The sequence below is a fragment of the Monoraphidium neglectum genome (assembly GCF_000611645.1).
Source record: "Monoraphidium neglectum strain SAG 48.87 unplaced genomic scaffold scaffold00721, whole genome shotgun sequence".
NCBI classification, from domain to species: domain Eukaryota; kingdom Viridiplantae; phylum Chlorophyta; class Chlorophyceae; order Sphaeropleales; family Selenastraceae; genus Monoraphidium; species Monoraphidium neglectum.
Window position 1 is genome coordinate 10,097 of NW_014012907.1, and position 11,907 is coordinate 22,003.

An 11,907-nucleotide genomic window follows, 5' to 3' on the forward strand; every position below is an offset into this window, starting at 1 on the left:
GTGCTTCAGGGCGGGTGGCGAGGGGCCTTTGCACTTCAATACTAGGCACGACGGCGCTGCTGTGGAGACTTTCAAAGAATTCCTTGCAACGGCCTTGCGGCACGGCGCACTAACGGGTGCCTGGCCATCAGGTGACGCCATCATGGTCGCACCAGCGGTTGCCCGTTGGCCGCCACTGCTGGCTTGGGCCGTATGGAAGCGCTGGAGCGCTCCCTAGCGACGTCGAAGAACTCGTCAAGCTCGAATTGCTCGCCCTCATCTTCTGGCTCGGCTGCTGACCGTGCGTCATCGTCCGCTGGCCCTCCCGGCTCCTCATCCTCAGGCCACAGCAGGCACGGGAACGGATAGTTGGAGCTGAAGCTGACGCTTCTCTTGACGCTCTCGGCCATGCTGCCCGATCTGCTGCGCTCCGCTGCTGCACGGGGTTGTCGCTGTGGGCGCGGCGCCGCTTCGTGGAAACGAGTCGCTGCTGCAGGCTTTCACTGGGGTGCTTCTGGTCAGTAGAAGAGGGTGCCAAAGTATAATAGCATAGTGAAGGGCCGAGCACGACTGCATGCTCTAGATGAAACGTCTATCGAAATGGAACCCAAGGGAACGTTGACATAATCTCTGCCGACTCATGGGTGAGCCCCTCCTCCACAAGCGATGCATGGGCCTGCACCTTGATGCATGTCAGTTCTACCTTGATTCTTAAATCGATGATCAACTTCGAGTGGGTGGCTTCACCTGCCCATGTTGTTGCGTGTAAGCAGGTGGAACAGATGCCCTCCAGCCCGACTGGTTTTGCGCCTGCCGCCTACAGTGGACACATTCATTGAACCAAAGTGCTAATGCATTTAATTCAGGGTGCAGGGCTCTGCGGCACACGGTCGTCAGGGTTGCGGCCGCCCCACTGCGCACTGCATGCCTGTTGTGCAAGGTTGGTCAACCTCCTCCTCTCCTCCTTGCTGGGCTGCCGTTTGCCCAGCCAATTGCTGCAGTGCGCTATCCGCTTGGAAATTTTCACATGAATGCTCTAGCACACGGCATGGCGTGCAAGCTGCATTCGCAATCTGGTCGGCGTGCTGCAAACGCTTGACTGTGATCCCGCATTCGACCGTGCACCAGTAGGCAAGGCTCTTGGCCGCGCCGCAGCTGAGGTAGGAAGATGCAATCCACCTAGTTCGTACGCGAGCGTCTCAGGCGTGAACGAGTCGTGCGGAAGCAGACGGAGTTGCCGGGACGAATACCGGGAAGTTTGCCGATCTCGAGTGTGAAGGTGACAGTTGATGGAGTGTGTTCGTTCGAGTCGTGTATAGTTTGTATCCGACCGATTTCGCGGGCGGCAAGGTGCAGGACAGATATGCTGGCGTCGAGAGACAATGGCGCACCCATCACACCACGCGGGAGCGAGTGGGTTATTCAGGAACGCTGAAAGAGGGCCCATAGCCGCGCAAGCTCCAAGCCGGCATCACGGGGCGGCCCCGGGGTTCCTAGTGCAGCAGCGGCGCCAGTGGCCGGGACGCGCTTTACTGGCGCCGCGCTGCGCGCCGGCCGGCGTGGCCAACCCGCAGCTGCATCATCATCATCATCATCATCAGCAGCAGCAGCAGGCGCAGCAGCAGCAGCAGCAGGTCTCCCACGACCAGCACCCTGCAGAGCTCCACCACACGCGTCAGCCGCACGCCGCGTACGGCGCGCCCATCTGTTTCCGTGGCCGCGCCCCTGGCGCCCGCGACGCGTCCTCTCGTCGCGGCGTCTACGAACGGATCGACCCCCCCGGCTTGACCGCCTGGATCAAGCGCGCCAGGAGCTGGCACGACGTGGCTGTGCTGGTCGCGCGCTACTCGCGCCACTGCAACCACATCCATCTGTGTGCGGCGCTCGTCCAACTCGCCCACATCGACGGCGGCGGCGGCGGCGGCGCGGGCGGCGAGGGCCGCTCGAGCGGCAGCAGCGTCATAATTGGCAGCAGCAGCGGCAGCGGTAGCGACGGCGGCGGCCTGCGCAGCCCACCCACTTTGCCCGCCGCCGCCGCCGGCGCGCCCGCACGCGCACGCCGCCCCGCCAACTGGCGGCCGTTCGTGCAGCAGCTGCTCGAGAAGCTGCAGCAGCAGCTGCCGGCGTGTGGGCCCAGGCAGCTGAGCAATGCGGTGTGGGCAATTGCAAAGCTCCAGCTCGCGCCGGAGCCCGAGTTTTCGGCGGCGTGGCAGGCACGAATCCAGGAGGTGCTCAGCGCTGCCAGTGCTCGCGACGTGTCCGAGGTGCTTTGGGCGCTGGCGACCCTCCGCCTCCCGCCGCCGCCGCGGCTGCAGCGGCAGCTGCTGTCCGCGCTGCACCGCGCGACGGCGGCCGGCGACGGCGCCGGCGGCGCCGGGCGCGCGCAGGACGCGGCAAACGCGATGTGGGCGATGGCAGTGATGGGCATCGCGCCGCCGCAGGAGCTGACCGCTTCTCTTTGCCTGCTGATGCAGCGTCAGGGGGCGCGCAGCGGTTACAGCGGTTTTGGCGGCGATGGCGTGAAGCCCCAGGAGCTCGCGAACTTCATGTGGGCGCTAGGCGTGCAGCACAATCTCGCCGCGCGCGCAGCGTCCGCCGCCGCGGCGGGCCTGCTGCCCGGCTCGACCCGCGACGCCGGCGGCGCGGCCGTGACCGCCGCGATGGCGCGCGCTGCGCCGCCGGCTCCGGCTGGATGGGTCGACGAGCAGCTGGCCCGGTCCTCGCGCGGGCTGGCGGCGTGGGAGCCGCGGCACGTCTCGATGGCGTTGCACGCGTGCGCGCGGCTGCGGCGGCGGCCGCCGGACGCGTGGCTCGGCGGGTGCCTGCGGGCGCTGCGGCCGCGGCTGGATGGGTGCAGCATGCAGGTGGGCGGGCACAGGCGGAGGCTGCTCGTTTGGCACGCCCGTGTCCTTTCCGTTTTTGCATGCGTCCCCTCCCCCAGTTCTCAGTGGCACTGGCGCCTGTGCCTCTTCGCACGCCACCGCCACCCTCAAGCCCATGCATGGGTCCCGCTGCGGCGCCCCGCGCGCATCCAAAGCACTCGCACTGCTCTCCAATTTTGATCCGGCACCCACTGACCGCGAAAATGCCCTGAACTCGCCTCAGACGATCTGCATCTCCAACAATGTCTCAATACAAACAACCCTCTCCTCAGGACTTGTCAGTTGTGATTTTGTCGCTCGGCGCCCTCCGCGTCTGCCCCGTGGCCGACTGGACGGACGCCTTCCTGGCAGCTTCCCTGCAGCTGCTGCCCTCCGCCTCGGCCCAGGAGCTCACCGCCACAGCAAAGGGCCTCGCGCGGCTCCGAGTGCGGCCGGGGGATGAGTGGTGGGCCGCGTTCCAGATAGCTGCCTTGCCGCAGCTCGAGGCCGGCGGCTTCAGCCCGCAGGGGCTCGCGGATGTGATGGCGGCGCTGGCAATGGCAGAGGCGCCGCTCTGTGAAGATTTTGCGGCCGCCTGGGCGTCGCAGGCCGAGGGGCGCGCCGCAGAAATGGAGCCGCGCGCGCTCGTCAAGGCGCTGTGGGCGGCCGCGCGCCTGCGGCTGCCGGCGGGCGTCCCGCTGCGGCGCGCGCTCGTCGACGCGGCGGAGGCGCGGGGCGCGCTGAGGCAGCTGCCGCAGGGGGATCTCGTGCGGCTGGCGTGGGCGCTGGTGCGGCTGTTTGCCCTGCCGACCCAGGACCTGTCTGATGGTCTCACACTGCAGCTCTGCCGCGCCGCCTCTGGCGGCGGCGAGCCCAGCGGCGGCGGCAGCGGCGGCTCGGCGCTGACGGGGCGGCAGCTGCTGCGCGCGGCGTGGGCGCTACCGCGGCTGCGGGTGGCGCCGCGGCCGGCGCTGGTGTCGTACTTCTCTGAGCTGGCGGAGGCACGTGCTGCCGTCCTTTGGCCGGCCGGCAGCTTCCCGCAGGGCGTCGGTGACGTCATCGTGGACGATGCTGACATCAGCAGCGGTGTGGAGGACGGCTGGGTGGCGGAGGAGCTGCAGCTTGCCGCGGTGACATGGGCGGCCCTGGCTGCGCTGCGCGCGTCAGCAGATGCGGCGGCGGCCCGTGAAAGGGCTGGGCGCGGCGGCGACCGCAGCAGCGGCGGCGGCAGCGAGGCCAATGTGCCCGCAGAGGCGCCGGCAGCGGACCGGCAAGCCGGCGGTACGGGCGAGGGCTGCCGCAGTCTGTTGGGGGCCGCGTGTTGACGAGCCGCCTTAGGCCGCGCGGCGCACAGCCCGTTGCAGCTGCCGCCGCCCGGATGCGAGGTCAAATTGATGTTTTCTCCTCGTCACATGGTTGTGAAGAAGCTCCTGCACTGACGTCTGCACTTCCTCGCTGCAGAGATTTTGTACCCTCTCTTTTTTGTACATTTACAACAGTCTGTTGCTGCATCAGCCAGCACTGTTACGGCGCAACCGCAGCACCCGTGTGGTGGCGGCAGCCACGCACGTCAACACCCGCGCACGCAACCGGTGCACATCCTTTTTTTGCTGGTGTGCAGCGGCCATCCAATCGTGTAGTGTTTCACAACATTCCATGAGGCGAGCGGGGCGCGCGGCTCATCTTGTAGCCAGGTGTAAGCTCTGAGGGTTTTCAAGGCGCTCAGGGTTCCGTGTGAAGGACCCAAGGATGGACCCACAGGGGCAATGGGCAGATGGGGATGGGTGTGCGGGGGGCAGGCGGCGTGGCGCGGAAGGGAGGGGGCGTCGGCGGCGCACAAGCACTTGAGAAGGCGCGTGGCCGCACACCGGGGCGCTGACGGCCCCGCTTTATTCATGGACTGCTAGAGTGAGAGCCTGGCGATGTCGCAGATCGGCCCAGTGCACGGGCGGCGGCGGAGCGAGCTTGGGGAACGTGGTCACATCAATACTTGGCCTCGTGAAGCATCCTGTGAGGCAGGGTGCAGGATAAAATAGGATGAAATGAGGTCAAACAGGGATAGGATAGTACGGAACATAATACGGATCATCATGTAGAGTGGGGTTGAATAATAGACATGGGGGTGATTGTGAGAGCGTTGTGCAGTTGCCCGCTTCTGGAGCTCCCCTGGGGTTTGAATCCACTACTTTAGGAGGAAGCTGGGCGTGGCGCGGGCCGCGGTCAAGCCAGTCTTGTACACAGCAGACGGTGGCGTGTTGGCGAACGCATGGGGCATGCGCTTGGTGGGAGTGTTGCACGCCCAGCACACCCCAGAGGTGCAAAACGCAGCGAAAGCCTGCAAATCCGCTGCGCAGGCCGCCGCCCTCGCCAGGAGGACTCAGTGCCATAAAACCCAACCGCAAAACCCTAAACCCAAAACCCTGAACCTAAATCCGAAACCCCGTGCTGGCCGCGCGCGCCCTCGACATACACTCACTTGTTTGGCGTCGCCTGCTCGGCCGGCCGCGACGCGAGGTGCGCCAGCAGGCCCAGGGTGCAGCCAACCGCGGCGCCGCCGACCAGGTTCAGCGCGGGCGGAGGCCGGGGCGCGTTGGACTGGCGAAGCAGGTAGGCGGCGGCCGCAAGGCCGAGGGTAGAGCCGACCTGGCGGTTGCGTTTTTGGGGGGTTGAGTATTGCGTGTGCTGATGAAGGTATGTGGATCTGTGAGCGCAAGGGAGTGGTTTGTCAGCAGGCCGGCATGTCGCAGTTTTTGTTCAGGGGTCTACATGAGGTGAGAATTGGTACAGTTGACACCGAGAAGGAACATTTGTCAATGTTGTGCGCGTTTGTGTGGGGGAGTGTGTGGATAGCGCCGGGGGAGCCTTGCGGCCAGTGCGGCAGGCCGCGTGCAGGCGCTGCGGCTGGCTGGGGCGCACTCTGGAAAAGGGCTGACGGGGCATCCGCCTGCTGCTGGAGGGGCAGGCGTTGAGAAAATGCAGCACGCGATCATACACACCCGCGCACTCGCTCACCAATCACCCAGTCACCCGGTCACCCAGTCACCCGGTCACCCACTCACCGCGCAGAACGAGTCGGTCCTGTTTTGGCCCTCGTTGTGTGACAGCCGGTAAACCCTGTCCTCGACGCCCTTTCTGTCAATGTTGGCGCGCTTGGCCAGACCCAGCACCACTGCGCGGCGTGTGTGTGTGTGTGTGTGTATGTGTGTGTGTGTGTGTGCGTGCGCGCGCGTGCGTGCGGAGGGTAGACAGATAATGGCAAGGAAGGGTGTGGCCCGGATGCGGACCCGCTTCCTCGTTGCCGCAAAGGGCAGCGGGCTTCGCGACAATCAGCAGCTGTCGTACGCACGCCACGGGTGGAGGGGCAGGAGGCTGGGGCGGTGTGACGCCAGCCTGCAGTGCTGCGCACGTGCCGAGTGGGATGGGGGCTGGGATGAGGCCGGCGTCGCGCGGCGCGGCGCCCGCATGAAGTGTGGCGCGCGGCTCGGGACCTGGCTGCCCCTTTCAAGGAAGAGCAGCGGGCATCCTTGCCCCAAACGCGCCTTTTTTGCACAGGGATGGCGCCAGCCCATACAGCTCAGCGCCCCCGTCCTTCCAACGCTCGCGGCGGCCATTTGGAGCGGTGGCTGGGGCGCACTCGACCAACCCACACCCCCCCTGACGCCACCCGACTCGCACGCCTCTCAAATTCCTTCCCAGACGCACTCGTTCCCACACCTGCCCCCCTCGTCAAGGAATCCCTCCATGCTCTGCACCTCCCCCCTCAGCTGCCCGCCCCACGCCGCCGACGCGAACAAACGGTCGACACGCACGCGCGCTCGCGCCCATACTCCATCCCCTGCGACGCCCACCCGTCAACGCGAGGCCGCCCAGGGCGCCGTAGCCGGCGCCGGTGGTGACTAGGGCCGCGTCTAGCGCCCTGCGGCGCAGCGCCATGATGGGCACGACGGCCGCCAGGCCGATCAGAGATCCCGCCTGGAAGCCTGGCGGGCGGAGGCGGCGGTGATGGCGCGGGGATGGCGGTGGTGGCGGCGGCGGTGGTGGTGGTGGTGGTGGCGGCGATCGTGCAGCTTGCGTGTGGGGTGCATAAAGTGGTATGGACATAGTCGAGTGCCTAGCGGCAGGTGGGCCGCGGGGGAGGGGGGCCAAACCGAGGCAGGAGGTGCCGCCGGGTGAGGCAGCGGTGCATAAGGGTCCAGCTGCGCACCCACCCTTCTGGGCGACGTGCCCCATGAGCTTCAGCTCCACATACTCAGGCTTGTAATCATCCTCCGCCGCCATGTGGCTGTGCTGCCAGCGCCACTGCGCGTTTCGAGGCGCCGCGGGGCGTTGACGCTGAGTCGTGTTGGCGTCGCGCGAGGCGCCAAGTGCCGAGCGCTGCTGCGCGCGGCCCGAGGGGCTGTGCAGGCGGTGGATGTGTCAAAGATCAATCACCTGATATTTTCGTCACAACTGCACCTTCGGATTCCTCGAGTCGGGTTGATCAGGCGCACTGGTCTCTTTCAAGCTTTGCCACACCTTGCCTGTATTTATGCCAACAACTTACTGTCAAAAACCTTGATTTAATCAAATAGAAATAATGAGTAACACGGACACGGGTGGCGTGTCACCCAGCTTGATGAACTGGTCACGAAAGTAGTGACTGGCGCCAGACGCGCCTCATAACAACATGGAGATGATCACGGGTTACAGAAACGCGTCTGTCTGATTGATAGGCCTGAGCGTATCAGCGCTCTGACTTGCGCGTCAGGCGCTGCGAGGATGCATCATTGGTCAATGATTGGAGCGGCAGCCGACCGTTGCATTCTGATTCAACAACCGCGTGCAAGCATTCAAAGGTTTTGTTCAACGGGACATCTTGCATCATCTTTGATTCTAGGCTCAGCCACCTCATGCAGATGTCGCTGCGCACACACCCCTACATCACCAGAGCGCTGGGCCCTGTTCTCTCTGCGCGTTAGTGTCCCCCGCCAGCTATGCGTCGGCAGCGGCCCTGCACCCCCCTCCCCTATCCACAAGCCCTCATCAATGGCGGTATCAGCGAAGCGCCGCTGCACCGTGCGGCGGCTGCGCCTTGTGCGAGGGGCCTGTGGGCGGGAGTGAAGCCGTGCGCAGCGGCGCCCTCCCCTGTCCCCTGGTGCCCTGGCTCGCTCCGCAGCGGGGCACGAGGCCAGCGGCCTGTCAAACGATGCTGTCGGGCTACAATATATTAATAGTTAAATACATGAATGTATCTGGGAAGAGGGAGCGGCTCACAGGGGTAGAAACGGGCATGCAGGGACGCACGGGCCCTGGGCTGCAGACGTCCAGTCTGAGCCAGCCTTGTGTGGGCGAACAACGCTTCACACGGACAACCGCGCACACCATTTGAGCCGCATGCCTGGATGTTGCTCCCTTGATTTCATTTTTCAACATCTTGCACAGAAACTGTTGCTGTACTGCTGCGGTTGGGAAAAGCGGCGAGGCGGATCCGATAGGGAGTCGTGCTGGTGACGCAACGCCACGGCTGCGCGTCTCACGGATGGCCGGCTGATGGAAGCGCCAATCGGCCGAGCGTATTACCTTCATGCTTGATTACTGCGTTACTCCTTAAAGAAACCACGGCACCGCAGATCAACCTGATCAAACTTGCGCGCTTCCCCCACTCGACATACCTGTGCACCACGGCAGTCGGTACCTTGAAATATGGGGCCGCGATCATGACTGCCAGCCTCGACGGGCCTTCCAGCGCATGCGAGCGCACCGCCCTGGGTGACGCCCGATTGCGCAGCAGCTGACCAAGTGGCTCGCCAGCCGGGCGACACCCGAACCAGCGATCAGAAGGCGCGGCGCACGGCGGGTTGCTTCCGTTCGTGGATATGCAGGCCTTCAGGGTCGACGAGAGCAGCCCCCTCGCGCCTCGCGGCGCGAGCAGCGGGGCGCTCGACGCCGAGAACGACTTTGGAATTGCCGCGCCCGCCGCCGCGTCGCGCCGCCGCCGCACGCGCCTGCAGCTGCTGTGGCTCGCCTCTGCTGTAGCAATCTCCTCGGTGCTCTCGATCGCCGCGCTCAGCCTGGCGGTTGCGAACAAACATCGGATTTCCGAGGCGGCAGCTGAGGAGGCAGCGGGCGGATGGGGCCCTATCGAACGAATAGCTTTCGGCTCCTGCACCGCCTACGACCTCAGGCGCGCGACGGCCGGCGCCCCTGCTGCGAACCCTGGCGCTTGATGCGTGCAACAAACGCACGCATGTTGCGCGGTCTCGGCGCCGCGTCAGCGCATGTGGCCCGGTCAGCAATGTGCACGTGCGCAGTGCGCCTGAGTGGCGCCACCCCCACCTGCGACCCCCTCCCAACGATTTTCATCTTTCACCTCCCCATCAACCTAGTTGACCCCCACAAACGAACCAAATCCATCGCCCCCAGGCCCCAGCGGGTGTGGACAGAGGGGGTCATCCCCGCGAACCCTGACGCATGGGTGTGGCTGGGGGACATGGTGTACATGGACGAGCCCCTGGTGATCTCTTGGGGTGATCTGGGCTGATCTGGGCGTTAAAAAGCTAATCTGTCCTTGCGGCGGGTTGTTAAACTTTTTCAATTCGACACTGAGACGCACTGGGGATGCGAGGGATGAGGGTTGCGCTTTGAATGACGCTCTCCCTGGGTGCAGCGACAAGGGGAAAGTCCACAGCAGGGTGTGCAACAGGTGCAAATGCATGCATGTATCTCGGTCGAATGCGCTCATTTCGCCTTTTTGCATGTGCTGAGTCGCCATCCCCCAGTTTGGTGTGTTGTGTGGACGCCACTGATGATACGCAGGGGCTCGTCGCCCCCGCCCCCACCCCCCCCCAATGATGGCAGGTCGACTGCGCGGCCGTCCCCGGGTTCCCAGAGTGCAACTGCAGCGCCACCTTCATGCGCCGGCCGCCCTTCCAGTGCTTTGCGGGGGACGTGGTGCACGCGCGCGCGAGGGTCGAGCACCAGGTAGCGCGCGTGCATGTGTGAGTGTGTGTGTGAGTGTGTGTGTGTGTGTGTGTGTGTGTGCACGCGTGAGTTTTCAAGGCAAGGGCATCGATGTGTGCTTGTACTAGGGGGAAGGGTGAGCCCTCAGCCTCCGTGATCAAATACATACGCACGCAAGTACACACCCACATACACACACGCGCACATACACACACACACACACACACACATGTGCAAACATGCATACACACACATGCAACCACACACCAACTGGAGTGGGTTGGTGGGCCGCGATGGCCCCTTCAGTGGGCGTGCCTTCGGCAGGGCGTCTTCAGCACAGGCAGCAGCCAATGTTTTGCCACCTTCAAACGACCCTGCATCATGCCGATTGCCACCCGAGGTCCCCCTGATACCCTGTGTCGTTGCGACCACAGCCCGCTCCTCTTGCACCTAAATCAGCGTTCCACCTCTGCTCATTTAGGCACCAAGCACATCGCAACACCAAACGCGTCCCTCAAAATCATCACTCCGCAGCTGGCGAGCCCGGAGTACCGTGCTTTTATCAACTTCATGTGCCCGCCGCCAAACGACGACGTCACCGGGTCACCCAGTCACTCTTCGGGTCACCCGCCAGACGGCTCGGACGCGCGGCAGTGCCCACGCCCCATATTTGGGGTTTGGGACGACCACGACTTTGGTGGGTGGCTCAGCTGCAAAGTCCCTTTTGGTGTTTGGCTCTGAAAACAAATTCATCTTCCAGGCCTGCTGCGTTGGTGCCGGCCGGCTCACAAGATTGTTGTCTGTTCTGCTTAACAAAAAAGTTTTGCATGTCATGGGCTGCGCCAGGCCAGAACCGCTGCGTGCCAGCCAGCCCTCCAGGGGTGACTGGCCAGCCCCAGCGAGGTGCCAGTCCAGCACCGGCCCCTGCATGTGTGCGTAGGACGTATGATAGGGATCAAGGTCGCAGTGTCAGCATTGATTCCAGAGCGGCGAACGTAGAGGCGTCTTAACCTTGTTTCTTGCTGAGTGGGGCGCCCCGAGCCGTGCGCCGCGCTCCAAGCGACGCATTGCCCTTAAACCCTGACACCTAAGCTGCGAACGCATCCGTTGATGCGTGCCGGCAGGTTGGAATAATGGCGATGGCCGGAACCCTGTGAAGCTTGAAATCAAGGTGGGCTTTGTTGGGCTGAGCTGACGGGGGCCCTTGCAGCATGCAATGTCATCCTGCGAGCTGTCTTGACCCCGCTCCGCACCACCGCACACGCGCGCGCGTCAGGTTAGCCAAGCGTCCCTGCAGCGCTATTGCAAAGGCTGGGAAGTCGAGGCGTCCGCGTCTGCGACCAGCTAGTGCGCCTCCTGCCCGCCGCCGCGTAGGTCTGAAACTTCAACCTCTCCATGGCCTTGCCCACCACAAAAACCGCTCCTCACCGCCCCTCCCACCTCCACGGCTGGGCGCTGTGTCATCAACCGACATCAACCGACATGAGTCAGAATTTATACCTGGACGCCCTCGGAGCCCCCCAGTCCAGCCCCCGCCGCGGCGCCGTCACCGGACTGCAAACGCACTACACCCTCCCCTCCGGCCCAGCCTCCGCCTCCGCCTCCGTCTTGGGCCCCAGATCCTCCAGATCGTCCAGATCGTCCAAAGTGCAGTCAGATCTTGCCTCGGACGGCATAGATCTGATCTTGCTGGACGGGCGGTACGAGCGGGAGACGCTGCCGTGCGGCGCGCGGCGCGAGTGGTGCGCGTCACTGCTGGCGTCACCGAGTTACGGGCCGGGTGACGGGGAGTGGCAGTTCTGCCAGGATCTGCTGGTGACGGGCGGTGTCGGCGGCGTTGGATCCTGCTGCAGGTGGGCCCCGGTTGCTTGCGCCTCCTGCCCTCGCTTTTTGTTGCCAAGCCTTATTCTGGGGCTGAATGTTGCAAGGATTGCAGGGTCTTCGGTCCACTGTTCACAGCTCGATGCAGTCGCGCCGTCACGTGCACGTAGCCACCTCCAACCCAGAAGACCTGGGGCCCCTCTGAGTCGACAACCCATCAACACCGCCCTGCCCCACGCCCCCGCCCGCCGCGTGCCCGCGCTCTGCGACCCTGCCGCCCCTGCCGCGCGGCCACACCCCACAGCAC

The 11,907-nt window shown here is 64.6% G+C and overlaps 4 protein-coding genes across 4 annotated transcripts; 2 read left to right on the forward strand and 2 right to left on the reverse strand.

The window, feature by feature from the left end:
• Positions 1-140: 140 nt before the first annotated feature.
• On the reverse strand, positions 141-389 carry MNEG_4986 (hypothetical protein; the record flags this gene model as incomplete). The annotated part of the gene is made up of 1 exon (XM_014046536.1): positions 141-389. One exon carries the CDS (start codon positions 387-389, stop codon positions 141-143), a length of 249 nt encoding a protein of 82 aa, XP_013901990.1.
• A 309-nt stretch (positions 390-698) lies between these two features.
• Positions 699-4,165, forward strand: MNEG_4987 (hypothetical protein; the record flags this gene model as incomplete). Its single annotated transcript, XM_014046537.1, has 3 exons — positions 699-716; positions 1,659-2,843; positions 3,134-4,165. 3 exons carry the CDS (start codon positions 699-701, stop codon positions 4,163-4,165), a joined length of 2,235 nt encoding a protein of 744 aa, XP_013901991.1.
• A 658-nt stretch (positions 4,166-4,823) lies between these two features.
• Positions 4,824-8,538, reverse strand: MNEG_4988 (hypothetical protein; the record flags this gene model as incomplete). Its single annotated transcript, XM_014046538.1, has 6 exons — positions 4,824-4,848; positions 5,317-5,483; positions 5,900-6,009; positions 6,689-6,820; positions 7,049-7,236; positions 8,492-8,538. 6 exons carry the CDS (start codon positions 8,536-8,538, stop codon positions 4,824-4,826), a joined length of 669 nt encoding a protein of 222 aa, XP_013901992.1.
• Positions 8,539-8,695: 157 nt separating this feature from the next.
• On the forward strand, positions 8,696-8,896 carry MNEG_4989 (hypothetical protein; the record flags this gene model as incomplete). Its single annotated transcript, XM_014046539.1, has 1 exon — positions 8,696-8,896. A coding segment is annotated over one exon (201 nt), but the record flags the coding sequence as incomplete, so codon positions are not given.
• Positions 8,897-11,907: the final 3,011 nt, after the last annotated feature.